General features: G+C 41.0%; 1 protein-coding gene across 1 annotated transcript; it reads left to right on the top strand.

The window, feature by feature from the left end:
- Window positions 1–1,295: 1,295 nt before the first annotated feature.
- On the top strand, window positions 1,296–12,972 carry NOBOX (NOBOX oogenesis homeobox; the record flags this gene model as incomplete). The annotated part of the gene is given in 8 exon segments (XM_029084424.1): window positions 1,296–2,061; window positions 2,447–2,553; window positions 2,981–3,099; window positions 4,000–4,133; window positions 9,635–9,905; window positions 10,486–10,832; window positions 12,624–12,937; window positions 12,939–12,972. Coding segments are annotated over 8 exon segments (2,092 nt in total), but the record flags the coding sequence as incomplete, so codon positions are not given.
- Between the last annotated feature and the right edge of the window lie 1,930 nt (window positions 12,973–14,902).

Raw genomic sequence — 14,902 nt, 5'->3', positions numbered from 1 at the left:
CTAATTCAGTTCTCTTAAATCCTGTAAAAAAAGAAAACAAAGAAATTAGAAGATCTTGGAAGTAGCCTGGCATCCCCTTGTACTTCCATGAAGATTCTCCCATCTGACTGGTGTTGTGGGGTTCCTTGATTAACAATTGTTTAAGAAAGAAACATAGAGGCAGAAAGCAAGTATTTTATTTTGGCACTGCACTTATATATATCAAAAGTAGGACAGAGTGAAATTAAATTATTTTAGATCTTTCCCCCCCCAGATTAAGCAACTATGTTTCTCTATAGGCACATGCAACTGAAATGCTGCCAACAGTCTACTTAAACTTTCCTCTTTCCGGGCAGAGGCAGATATATGGTTTTATTATTCTACTTTCCATTCTTAAGGAATAGTCACCTTTTTAAAAAAAAAAAAAAAAAGTAGCAGAAATCAGAGACTCACACATTCTGAGACAATCAGTGGGTTTTCTTCTGGAAATGTGTATGCCAGCTGGGGAAGTATAATGCTTCTTTATTTTTCTGTTGCCTATTTTAATTGTTTCTCTTGCTGTGGTTTTTCTGACCTGTCTTCTACTACTCAGTCTCTTTTATTGAAATGCAGTTTGTGCTTTAAACTTCATCAGACTTCTTCACCTATTTTTGTCCTTAGACAGCTATTTAATTACCTATCTTGTAAGTCTGTTATTCATAAGTGTCGTGGCTGAAGCTGCAGAAAATAATTTAAGGCAGTTATTAGAAGTTTCTACAATTAATTGGTTGGGTTTGAGGGTTTTTGTGGTTTTTTGGTTTGGTTTGGTTTTTTTGCTTGGTCAGCTTGAGTAAAATAGAAACTTGTGTAAATCAAAAAGTGATTTCATTTGTCAGATAATCACTGCTGACACAGTAGACCAGAATTTTACTTGTATTTTACTTTTGCTCATTTTAATAAGGTGACACTTAGTGTCTTGATAAGTCATTGATTTTTGTTCTGTTCCTTATTCTGAAGACCTTCGTTATCTCCGGTGCTGTTTTCCCACTGCTGTATTTATAATACATAATATTCCTTTTATTCTCTGTGTCTGGAATGAATTCTTCCTGTAGTTTTAAGTTGGTTGTTTTTGCAGGCATCTTCACCCTCAAAATGAGGCTTTTCTCATCTCAGATGTTTGAATATCTCCATGTTGACAATATCGCATTTTTTGCTGTTGCCTTCCTAGCAGCACTGTGTCCTGGTGACAGACTTTGTTTTGAACTGTTGGGTTTCATTGTGTAGTGTTTTCCTTCTCCCATAACTGAAACTTCCTATCCAGGCATCCCCTTTTTCTCATGCGCATCCTGGCACATCTGGCTCAGACAACGTGGGTGTGGGGTGGTGTTTTTCATTTTTTCCTTGTAGAGTGCAAGGACGAGAGGGAGGACACATCGCTGAATACTGAGCGCTTCGTGGTAGATGCTGATGCTGTCGGTGGTCATGGTACAGGGAGCAATGTCCTGTCTGCATTCCAAAGCACAGCTATAAAGGAAGAAGTTGAGGTTACCTTGAGAACAGAAGGTAGGATCAGCCCTGTAAAGACAGTGGAGGAAGATGGAAGCTATTGTACCCTGCAGGCAAGTGGGTCAACTTCCCAAGACTCAGTGGCCCTTGATGGCCAGCTTGACCTTGCCTCAGTGTGTGGGCAGCTGTCAAATTTCCTCAGTGATGTGAAGGTTGTGCCTCTACTTTCTGTGGTTGCATTTGTGCAGGAGCCCACAGGTCAGTCAGGGTCACATGAACGGTGTGAGAGCTATTACTCTGATGAGATTGAAAAGGAGGCAAAGAAGAAAAAAAGTAAGGACAGAAGTGGAATGTGTGCTGAGGAAGCATCTAGTGGAATCCCTGAAGACCTCTGCAGGCAGGATGTGTGTGGCCCAGCTGCGCGCCGCTCATTCAAATGTACTTCAGCCAGCGTTGCAGCTCAGCAGTCCTACAAGGTGTCTTCACTTGTGGAATCCAGAAGCAGCCATGATGGGACCAAGGGAAAAAAAGAGTTACTTGAGAACCCAGACATTCTACCACCAGTCAGGAAGAAGTCACGCACATTCTATAGTGCAGGTAGATATCGGGGAACCCACTGGCAGACGGTGACACTGGTAGTGACAATGGTGCTTGTGTTTCCTTCACCATACTGAAGGCACAGCATGGAGGTGCTGAACTGCTGTAACTGGTATTGCAGTGAATTCTACACTGTTAGATGTGTGAAGACTTCTTCAAATAAAGGTTCCTGAATGCCTTATATTTGAAGCATCACTAGTAATGCTATTTGTTTTACTGTGGAAAAATATTTTTTCCACGATAAAACGTAACTTTTATGTTGTTCATGTGTTTCTAAGTACAGTAAAAAATGTTGTTTTGTTTTACACTCATTTCTTTTTTGTTTGTTTATTTTCTTATCACATACTCCCCTTCTCTCTTTCTTTGAACAATGCATCATTTCTAGAGCAGCTAGAAGAGCTGGAGAAGATGTTCGAGGAGGACCACTATCCTGACAATGAGAAGAGGAGGGAGATCGCGGCTGTCGTTGGTGTAACACCACAGCGTGTGATGGTAACATCTGTGTGGGTAACTGCTGGCTGTGGGTTCTGTGCAGAAAATTGACAGAGGGGGACTGGAGCAGGGAGGAGGAGCTTGAGTAGGAAGGAAAGAGAAGCTCATGAGTAACGAGATAGAGACTGTACCTGCCACTGGTGACAAGAGAAGAGACCTCACAGGGATGGACATAACTGACTACCCCACCCAAAGAGTTAGTCTCTTTGATCTTGAAGATCATGGGCAACAAAGGAAACTGGCGTTTGGGGGTACTTTTTGCTGCTATTCTTCTCTTTCTGTTTACAATGAATCTTGCAGAGTCTCTGGAAGAAAGGTTTCTGGCCTCACCTGGTGTGTGCAGAGGCAGTCATTGCTGATTTGTTGCCTGTGTTCTCATGAGTAGATGTTTTCCTATCTGAATGCATCCTTTCTTTCCATTTGTCAGGTCTGGTTTCAGAATCGCAGGGCAAAGTGGCGGAAATCAGAGAAGTTGCATGTGAAAGGCAACAAAAAACATCCAACATCATCTGCTCTATCAGTCCCCTTCGGGTCAGATGGTTATGGGTAAGGGGCTTAACTCTGTTTTCTCATTTCTCTACAACAGATGCCTAATGAATTAAATACTTTCCTTTGCCATTTCCCCTTTACGTTTAAGCTATGGAGAGCTGACCATTGAGTTGGACCTCGGTGGCCTGTCAGGTTTCTGGGAAAATTGTAGGGGACACTCTTAAAAGTGCTTTTGATTAACCTGTAGCATTGTTTTGAAATAAAACTGTTGAAATCACTTTGGGTGAAGTAATGTAGAGAGCAAAGGATGAGATAGAAAGGTCTGTGGAATCATCCCTCCATTTTTAGTTCCTGTGAATATGTTGGCCAGGTGCTTTGCATGCAGTTGGAGATTCTTTTATCCCAGTCCTTCTCCCTCCCATCACTTTCCATTTCCATGGATTTTCACTTGGTGATGGAAATGCTGCTTGCTTCGATCAGTCTTACAAAGTCATGGGCTTCTTTGAGGAAATACAAGCTAGCACCTTTCACAGGTGAGCAAGGGATGTTTATTGGGGTTGGGAGAAGGGAGCATGTGAGATGATAGATGGTCTTTCAAGAGGGAGGGAAGAAATTAGTCTACATGGGGAGGTACTTATGGCAATCTGGAGTGAGAGCCTTCCTGGGAAGGAAACAGAATGAAAAGAGAAAAATAAATGAAAGACTGGAGAGCACCTGACTGATTTCATTGCACTGCCCCTGCTGCTTGTCCTTTCCACACTAGTGACCTGGGGCTGCTTCCCCAAATACTGTTGATACAGCAGCCCTTGCATTTGTAAGTCAGCCAGCACTTTCCCTTTCCACGTGCTGGTGACGTAGGATTTGTCCATTGCAGGATAGTTAGGAGACTGTATACTTTGTCATAATATCTTGTCTTGTTCTCTGGTCCATGCTCATACCCATTTTGTATACGTCCAGGGCATCCCTTCTGCCTGTGCCTCCACTGCCTGACATTGCTCGTGACCAGTCTGCCATGCGGGGTGTAGACACTACAGTTGGGACCTACTCTGGGCAGCACAGTGGACATCCTGCACTACTTGCCTCCTCCTCAGGTGAGACCCCTATCAGCACAAGTATTTTTCATACCTGCAGCATTAGCTGGTGGTGCTGATAGGTTCCCAAAAACCTTAGGGAAGTTCATGTAAGAGTCCTATGCCATCAGTCCAAAAAGTGACACCAGGTTTAACAACTCTCTGCTAATCGAGTATCTATCAGTTACATACCAGCACTGTGGTGCCTCTGTGCTAATGCTAGAGCCAAATTTGCAGTCCTTATTCATATCCTCGCACAAGTCAGCAAGGAATTCTGAATATGACTTCATAAGTATATGTGATTGGGGCGTTCTTCTGTAAGAGCTGTTTGACACTGGTACTACTTCTCTGAATAATGATGGAAGTATTATTCTGGTTATTATGCTCTTCATGTCAGATAGAAACATCCCATATTCTGGTTTAGACTGTAACATTCTGGCTACAACCTGTAGTGAAGTGTGCTGTGTGAGGAAGGTGCGTCATGTAAACTGTTGGGGTTGTAGAGCCTCCCTCAGGTACTCCATACCTTTAAATCTCCAAAGGATTCTCCTTGACTTTTCCAGCCAGTGTAATTTTCCATTTTGTGCAAGACCTTGAGGGAGTGAGACTAGTTGAGTTCTTAGGCATAAAGCTTAACGTAACTGCTGTTGCAGTGCTGGTCAGAGTCAGTGGGGTGTGCTGTTTGAGCAGTTTCCTACCTGAGCTGCATTTAGACTTTAAAGATTGATGGCAACCAAAGAGAGGATTTGTTCAGTTGTTTATTCATGTGTGGAGTATCAGAGCATTCCCTGGAGTCAGGAACGTTCCCTAAAGCATTTCCTATATATATTTACGTTTCCAAGTTGGCACAACTTGAAAATATTTCCAAAGTGATGAGGACTTCACCACTTCCTTAGGGACGGATATCCCAAGCAATAGAAGTGCTGACATGTGGTACTGTTGTGTGTATTTTCTTGCTTCCCAGTGTAATTAATTCTTTTGAATTTCATGCCATCATTTCTGTCCCCTCATGGTATTCTAAATATACAGTGTTATCAGTATTAAGAGCAGTTCTGTGCAAGTAACTTTCTAACAATGACTCAAAGACTTTAATGTATTTTTAACAGTGCTGATACCTTAGAAGTATTTTTGGAACTGCAGAAAGCTACTATACGATTGTATCAATAAGCTTAGACTACTAATAAATAGATATGTATGCTAAAAGTACTTAATTGAGACACTTTCTTGATACTGAAAGAAATTCCCATCTGAATTTCTTGATACTGTAATTTAGCACTTCTGCCATTTAAATTTGCCTGTCATAGTCTCAAGGCAAGAACTATTCTATGAGTTGTTTAACCAGTATGACTGTAATTCAGTTAATTCCAGTTTTTCCACTTCCTCCAGAAGCAAAGTAAATATGGTCAAACTGTTTGAATAATTCAGTGCTTCCCAGAATGATGAAGTGATGCAGTCTATTGAGACCTGATTTTAATTAAAGACCATGATTTTGCAAAAGAATTCGTTTAAAGGAAACAAACACATTCATATTTTTACACTTGCATCCAGAACTCTGCTGGTTCCTAAAGTACATCTGCAGACATGCTATTTAGTCAAGAGAGAATATGTCTTTTAGAAAAATAAAGTTTCATTCAGGGATGTGATATTGTCATCTGTCTATACTGAGCAATTTTTTTCTGGTGAAACTGCATGCTGGGATGCAGTTTTTCATATGTAAAACACAGTCTTTCTGACAGGAAAGAAATGTCCCATCTGAATTCTTTGTACAATATGTAAAGAAGAAAAAGGGCAAGTGAAGTCCCTGAGAGTGGACCGGGTATGTGAGAAAATGAGTGATAAAGATAGCTGGGGTTTTACTCCTTGAATGCTTTGAACTCCCTGCTGACTCTCACCTATTGCATTTACTGTGTATGCATCTAGCTTTTGTGAAACACATGCTTCCTTTGCTTATCTGAAAACCCTATATCTTCAGTGTTACTGGTGCATGAAGATGAGGATTTACTTCATTTTGTTAAATCTATGTGAGGGAACAAGCTTCCCCTTGTTCTCTTTAAATCATGTTGGGCAAGAAGTAATGAAATCTATTTATGTCATCTGAGGCTGGTAAATACTTTCCAGATACAGATCTGTTTGGTAAAAAAGTACCTTTTCTAAATCACTCTTCAGAAAAAGAGACATACTTTGCTAATACACACAAATTATGAGGTTTGAATGGTTTTTAACCTGGTTTCTTGAGGGAAGGGAGGAATATGGTCTGTGTAATGAGCCACACACTCTCTTTGTTTATGAAACCCACCCTGCCCTCCAAATTTGTTAATCAAACTTGACAGAAGGTTGAAAAGTCTTAAAAGTCTTAAAAATTACATTCCTACAAGTCATAGGAGAATTGGTGCCTAGGCAGAGTAGAGACCTAAGTTAGTGCTCCCTCTGAGGGAAAAGACTGTCACTAGGTGTAGAGAGTCCTCTTGGAAAAGAGATTTGTGTGGCACAATCGCACAAAAAGTTTCAGTTGCAGTTTTGCCTTACTTAGATGCAGGATATCACAGCCATGGGGAATGAAACTTGCTTTTTTTGTTGTTGTTGTTGTTATCTAGAATTTTGTAGACAGTCTTTTCTCTTTAAGAATGAAAACAGGAAATGAAATGGAAGACAAATGAAAGACAACGTGATTTTCAGATTAATTCATCCTCCTTGTTCAGAAAAAAAAGCTTGCCAATAAATAGGGCCATCCAGGGTGCACCTGTTTTCTTTATTAGAATATCTCAGAAAATGAAGGAGTTAAAACTTGCATAAGATAAAATCCAAAGTAACAGAAGCAAAATAAAAGAGGGAACAAATAAGTAAAAAAGGCTGTCAATTTACAAGGCAAAAACAGTTGCTTAGTAGAAGTGGCCCTTGTGGAAACAACTCATGGCAGGTTTCAGCAAAACAGTTTGTGACCGGTGCTTAATGGTGCAGTTGTGGCCAGGGACTGTGGCCTGATGCAGTGGCTGTTCGGGTGTTTCCTTGGGACCAGTGTATTGAACCGCTTTCTGCAGGACAAGCAAATGACTTGTGCGTGCACGAGAACAGCACGATCTGTCACCTGACGCTTTTGGAGAGTGTTCAGTGCTGCCTTTCCATTGTGTTTTCTTGCTCTAAGCCAGTAGTTCTGACTGACTGGATTTTTTTTTTAATGTCCCACTGTTTTGTATGGTTCTCCAAACAAGCTGATTAAAAATGCCAGCAAGTTGTATTTGGGATGCGCTCTACCTCGCTGCAGTTACGGCTTCTGATTTTGGTGTTAGCCACAGTGCCTGCCATAACAGCCTTTTGTGCTTCAAAAATTCAATCCTGAGCTTGCTTTGTTCTTAGAATTGGTTTGTTGGTTTGGGGTTTTTTCTTCTTATTATTACTTTTACTACACAGATAGCTTGCTTTAAATTATTGTTGGGGGTTTTTTGACATTTGCAGTTTTTTGAAGTTTTTCTTGTTTTTCTGAGATTTCTTATGGATATATAAATATCTCTCTGTGATTGACTGACTTAAAACATTGGCTTATGATTTCTTTAGAGTTGACCCTTTAGAAGGGAAAGTTACTTTCCGTGCCTCTGGTTTGTGAGGAGGAGATTTTTCTGCCCTACTGTTGCTTATGCAAGAAATACTTTTTCATGTGGCTATCTTGCTGAGGAAGCATGTCAGGAGCCCAGCCTATGCTGGTATCTCTTATGCAAATAGCAAGATGATTATTCAGTGGCAGAGGTGGGATTGTAATGGCAGTCTTGGGAGCAACTGTTTGAAACTGGATATGATCTGTCAAAGAATGATAAATTACAAGCTGTAATGATTTCACTTATAGAATTCTGGCTTTTGAACAAATTTGAAGCTGATGATGTGTAGCTGACATGGCAAGCAAGAGTCACACCTTTTACACAAAGAGTAGGTTCTGGCCAGAAGAGGATCAGACTGATACACTTTCTCAAAGCAATGCACTTGGAGACTGAAGTTGGTTTCCTGATCTTTAAATCAGTCCATTAAATGAAGAAAGCTGTTGCTTCTAAGTTTGCTTAATATTTTGTCTACTTTCAAAATGTCACTTACAAGATAGATGTGTCTTCTCATATTTTCAAGAAGAGGATGTATCTGTGAAAAGCTTTGTGATGGCCTTTAATGTTCCAGTAAATGCTGCAATTACACAAGCATGTTTCATTAAAAGAAACTGGATTGCATAGTGTATGACGTAGAGACTCCACAAAGATTATTTGCACTGAGTGTTGCAAATATTTCAAAAAACAGAACTGAATTCTTAGTAGGTGTGAAAGTGGGTTCAGAAGTGATTTCCTGGGCTATGTTGTTAACACTGCTTATATTCATCCTAAGGCCATCTGCAGAATAGCTAATCCTACTGCCATTGAACTGAAGCTTTATCAGGATATAGACTTTTTTCAGGTAAGTTGTGCCCCACATTGTAGCAGTTCAGACAAATATTATGAAACAGCAGCCTTCTGGGGACATACAGCTGTGAACTATCCGTGCTACTAGCTTTCCCTGAATGCTTTACAGTGTGTGGGATTAGACCAACTTTACCTGAACAGTCAATGATATGTTCTCATATATGCCTCATCCTTGTGCTGGTTCAGCCTAGATAGGCTTGAAAAGTCATTTCAAATTGTCATGCGCACCTGATGGTTACACTTGTCAAGAGAGAAATCATTTGTTATTTGGAATAATAAAAGAGAATCTTGTTCTTTGCACCATGTGCAAGCTTCTTGAACTTCTGTGTGTACTTGTTACACTGGATCACCAGCATACATGTTTCTGACCTCTTCATTTCCTATGTTGTCCTCTTTCCACAGAGGCTGTTCTGTAGGAAACTGTTCCTCTCTCCTTTTCCAGCAGTGACTGAGGAGACAGGTCACCAAACAAGATCTAGCAACCAAATGGTGTTGGTTTCCTTTTCCATCTCCCAGCTTCTTTTTCCCAAGGCCCTTCAACTGGTATCCCTGCATTTTTTTTTTTTTTTTTTTTTTTTTTTTCGGCAAGACTCATCGGAGGCCAAACCAGGAGTGAAAATTTGGTTAAAAAATGGCCTAGACAGTGCATCTCTACAAGCCTATTTTTGTTTCTTTCAAACCACAGTTAAATTTTTCAAAAGGGTAATTTGTACAGCACACTCTTCCCAGAGGACAGTAGAGATGGAAGATGGCTGGGGGATTGTTCCTGGCCTTTTTCCAGGAAGTACTTTGCTTCATTTGGCTGCCTTCTTGAGAGCTGAATAGGTCCAGTATACTGAGACTGAAATCATGAAGGTAATTTCATTTAACCAATAAACATCATCCTCTGTTCCAGAGAACTTGCTATTACTCCCTTTTGCTTCCCAGCAGCAATGCTGGTACTTGTTTACTTTTATTCCCATCAGTCAACCTCCACTCTTTCACTGGCATCTTGCTTTTTTGTTCTGCCACTCTTGTCATTCCCTCTGCTTGCTCCTTTTAACTCTGGGTATGACAGTAAACTCTGACAGTCTCTCTTTTTATTCGCAGTCTCTTCAGTGGCAGGAATGGTGGCATCTTGTGAAGCAGTTCAGACAAAGGCGTTGCCACTGCTCAACTTCAGTTCTAGCAGAACAGAGTGCTTCCCTACTCTTCCCAGCCCTCCACCCATCCGCAGGGCCAGCCTACCTCTCAGTCTGTCCTTCAGCTGCCAGAGTCATATTGTTCCCTTGATGGTGGACACTCCCAACAGTGAATGCAGCTTGTCCAGCCATGAAAATGGCAGCAGGGAGGCGTTCACTTACAGCATCCAGAATCAAAGGTAGGAACAGATGAGATTGCCTTTGAGGGACAAGATAAAAGTGACCCCTGGGAGAAGCCTTGGGAGGGTGAAGGTGGGACATTAGACAAGGAAGTAGGTGGGTACGTAAGTGAGAAGTTAAACGTGGGGGTGAGAACGTCATTTAAATGGAGTAGGAAAAAACGTATAATGTGCATAGTAGGACAGGGCACCTGCCATCGGAAAAGGGATACCTATAATCAAGGTGCTTTCAGAATTGCATGCCTGTCAAGTGAAAGTGGAGTTCAGAAGCACAGTGAAAAGGAGTCCTTGAGAGAGGATGTTTTAAGCATTGGGTTGTGCTTTGGAGAGCAGGGAAGAACTGAAGGAAAGGTAATCCCCACTAACACACATTGTTAAAGAATCCTGCTGTGAAAGCACTTGGCTCAAGTGGTTTCTGTTGCTCTTGTCCTTTGCCTGGCATGTGGGAGGAAGGGTTGGAGTCACATCAAGGTTGGAGCAGCTGTCAAGGGGAAGATATAAGAATTGTTTATTGTACAGGTTGCTGTAGCTGTTGACCTTACTTTAATCTCTGAGTTGCCTCTCTCCTTGCTCTCTGCAGCTTGAGTTCCCCAGTTTCCTGCAATTACCCTGAGCAGCTGGAGTCAGCAGGCAACATAGAGGCCACGTACTGTCAGTACAGTAGCCAGGGTGGAATTTACCCGCTGACCCAATATCCCCAGCAGCACCAGCTCTCCCACTTTCACCATCTGCCAGGTCACTTGGCCAGCAATGTGCTCTCCAGTGTCCGCCTCACTCCTACACCACCCGCTGAGTCCCATACAGCTTTCCTCACCTTACCTGGTAACAGTGAAGTCGTAACCTATGGGGCAACAGAAGCCACACAAGACTACATACAAAACCACGTTGGGGGACAGCTCTTGTTACAGCAACAAAGTGGATACTCAGGTAAATTTCTGAAATCTCTTAGCATCCTGCTCCTCTGGAGTAGCTAAACAGTACCTTGAAACATTCAGTATGAGCAGTGGGTTTACTGATAACTGTGGCAGAAAGAAGGACTGTGCCTATACATGCACAAATACGCTGCCCATTTTTTTTTTTTTTTTTAGATTTCCTTGTATGCTTTTTTTTTTTGAAGTCCCAAGTGCTCCATTAATTTGAATCAAAAGTTACTACATAGGCTTCATGTCAGAGAGAGTGTTACCATGTGTATGTGTCAGGCAGTGCAACGATTTTGTCTGGAATGGAGAACTAACTTTTCTTTTTCAGGAGTGTACTGTTATGCAAAGTAATGCACCTTCAGTGTATGGGGCGTCAAGGGTGTGAAGTGATAAAGGTGCCACAGCAAATGGAATAGTCAGAGACAGCAAGAAAAACAGACTTCAAACTCTGCTGGGCTTCTGCAGAAACTATTTTGGAGGATGAATAGGAATTTGCAACATCACTTAGATTAGAGCACTTGAGCATAACTTTCTAAAAAGTAACTAGGTAAAAATGGCATTGGCTGTCTCCTTCTTTTGTGTCAGGGATTTATATTTTGAAGTTGTTCTAGCCCAAGTACAACCAAAGGATAAACTATTGCAGTTTATTTCTTTGGACTGTCAGGTTTTTTAAATTAAATTTTAGACTGTTAATTGTACAGTCTAAAAACACATCTCTATTCTTATAATCACATAAGAGAATAGAGTTTTCAGTCCACAGATGCTGCTCCTGTTTTTGTACCATTTTTGTGGATAGAGAGGTCTGACTCACAGGCTGATGGGTGCAAACTGGCTCATGTTCATGCTGTTCATGGCTAACATTCTCCAGAACAGGTTGTCAGCACCCATGCAATCTAGCACACTTGGCCTGGTTCTCCTCTCTGGTTGTAAGGCATCATTATTATTTTCTGTGTTTTTTCAGTTTGAAGTGCCAGAGGTAATGAAAGGGCTGTGTCTCAGCACACCAAATTGATGTTTTTATAGCATGATGCCAGAAGTGTGTGTTACATGCCTTGGAGCATGTCATGTGAGCATAAAGGGATGAATAAAGGTGCAAGCCTTGGTAGAACTGATAAAGTGGGAAGGTTGTTGAAGGAACAGAGGCAGAGTTGATGTTCTTTTATTCCATACTTCTGTTCAAGGAAGGGATCCTGTGGCTGTTAACACAGTGTGGATATCCAGGGCCTGGGCTTCCAGAAGTACAATGGGGAGGGAACTGATCTGTCAGTGTAGACACACCCATAATTCTTAATTCAGTATGTAAGCAACTGAGCAGTTTAGAGGAATTATAGATATTAATTAAAAAACTTTCCTGCTTCCTGGATTGCAGCTTTAATAAATTAAAGTGAAGATTAAGCATCTAGTTTATGCTTTGTAGAGCTAACTTGGAAAATAGGAGTGGAGGAAAAAAAAATTAGGGGAGGGTTATGTCTTTAATATTATTACATATGCTCAGGATCTGTGCTGAATTGACATAATGTTTTTGGTTTGGTTGGTTGGGTTTTTTTAAGATCATAGCAATGCTATGAAGTCTTTTAAGTTTTTCCTCCTAATAAGTATGTTCTGTGATGTAAACAATGAAGTTTAGCCTCCATACGTGTGTGATGTCTGCTCTATTGCAGTAAGGCATAACTGTCATACTGTATTTGCGCTAAGCATGCTCTCTTAGCCCAATACACACATTTTTACATATACACGGTTTTAATCCTCCTTTCCTTATTTTCATTGTTCTGTCCTTTCTTGCTTGCATTTTCCTCAGGAGGCATCACTGCCTATCAAGCTGTCTCCTGGAATGATTTCTACATGCAGGGAGCTCCATTGTCGAATCAGCTGCGCTCACAAATGCCATTTTCTAGCACAGCAGGAGGACAGTACTTCACAGAGCAGGTTTCCTGCACTCAGCCGCCTTGCCTGCCCTCCTCTCCGTGTTTTCTTCAAGTGCCCAATGGAACAACACTGGGATCCATGTCACATGCTGGGAAACAAAAGGGAGTCACACCACCAGACCAGAGTTCATACCAGAACCACCAAACAGAGCCAGAGTTGACATCACTTGCTGAAAGAGAGGAAATAAGAGAGTAGCAGCAAGAAAGGAGAGACTATTGCTGGTAACTGAAAGGCCAGCTGATTTTTTTTTTATTTTTTAATTTTTTTTTTTTTGAGAAGGAGGGGATAAGGAAAGAGTTCCAAGAGAGCAGTAGCTCCTTGTCCAAGATGGGTCCCATTATCCTATATCTAGTTCTGATACTCATCTGTTTTTAGAAATGGGGACTAAATCAGTGGCAAAGTTCTGTCCTCTGTCAGGTGTGGTCTGTTGTGAGCTGAATGGCTACACACGACTGATTATTTCTAAGATTTCCAGAGGCATATACGCCTCTCTTCAAGGCAGAACTTCCTGAGCAAGAAGAGGGGAAGGGGAAAGGGAAGGGGAAGAGAGAGCTCTCTGTTTGTATTTCCATTTTCAGACTTTTGTTTTGGAAACAAGATTACCTTACTCTAGATTTGGGGAAAGGTGTCCTTATTTATGCCTTAAACATTGTTTGCGTGTTTGACTAATTTTGAAGGGTAAAACATTTTTAAAAATTCAAGTCGTTCTGTGTCAAGTGAGATCCTATTTTCTTAGGAACCTGTTTGATTTTTTTGTTTAGATACTGAAGAACTAATGATTGATGCTGCACTCTGAGGGGGGAAAAAAAACAACAAAAGAAGAAATGTTACCATTTTAAACTCTGCAAAACAAGAAGAGACAAAAAGAGAGACGAGAATAATAGTATTTGCAACAGAAGCACTTTTTTTTTTTTTTTTTTTTTTTTTCTTTTTTTTTGTTTCCTTGTTGCTGAGGAAAGAAGCAGGGAAATTTCAATCAATAAAAGCTTCTGGTCTGTGTTTTTTGCAAATCTCCTGACTTTGTTCTTCTTAATGAATTCTAATCTTGAAGAGCTCACAGACAGGAAAGAGCTGATACAGGCACTGAAGTCCCATGGGTAGGTGGAAATTCCAGATCATGCAAAAGTCAGAAGGTATGGCCGGTATCCTGGAATATGTGGGAAGAGAGCCCAGGAAGAATAAGACATATGCAAAACAGGGGGAAGAACTCCAGCAACTACACCTAACTTTAGGGACTCCAGATAGTACAAGAAGTGTCATGGGGAAGTCCATGGTGTTTGCTAACCTTGAATTATGTTGTTGGGTTTTTGTAAAAATTCAATATAAACCTATAACAATAAACGGCAGCAAACCTGTAACTATAAATGCCAGCAGCGTAACCAGATCTCTATCAGGAATTAACTGGTTTAGCATCCTGTTTGAATTGTGGATGGGTTTGAATGTCTGAGGATTGTGCTGTTCAAAATTTTTTACAAATCAGTTGATAAATATTTGGTGTGTACCACTTTCTTGAGATACTTGGTCATCATCTCTGGGACTGATCCAACAGTTTATTACTGAGGTGGCTCACTTATTTCAAAAGGGTTTAAGCTCTCTAGTATCTTTTTTGCTTAACAGGAACTGTGGGCAGTTAGCGTGGGTATGGCTTGCATTTACATCTACGTCTTTTCAGGATGTGTTGCAGTTTAATCTGATAGGAAGTTTTGTAACTGGCTTTTCTCTCGCGTTCCTCAGATCTTACTGTGGGAATATCATGCTGCAGCAACAGCATGAGTGGTTTAATAGAGCAAATGGTCTTTGCTTGAGAGTCTTGGCTTCTGCTTTACCTGGGACTGTCAGCTGAGGAAATGGATAAAATATGTCTCTGAAATAAGTTGTCAGCAGTAGCAGAGGACTCAAGTGAAGAGATTGTTTACTCTGGTACATAAACAAATGTCTGCAGTCCATAGGAACCCATATTCCCAAATTACAGCTTTTCCCACCTGATATATATATGGGTGTGGGATATATAATATGAGTGGCTAAAACCTATGTCAGTCTCTCACTGTGTCCTTATGAGGAAAGATTGTGGTGGGCTAGGAAGCTGGAGGTGCATTTCCTTTGATACCTTCTGTGTTTAACCCTGTATTGGGTCTGGCTGGGCTGGAGTTG

Source organism: Antrostomus carolinensis, unplaced genomic scaffold, assembly GCF_000700745.2.
Source record: "Antrostomus carolinensis isolate BGI_N321 unplaced genomic scaffold, ASM70074v2 scaffold46823, whole genome shotgun sequence".
Lineage (NCBI taxonomy): Eukaryota > Metazoa > Chordata > Aves > Caprimulgiformes > Caprimulgidae > Antrostomus > Antrostomus carolinensis.
The sequence above is the reverse complement of the archived record's forward strand: the minus strand, read 5'-3'. Positions and strand labels throughout refer to the sequence as shown.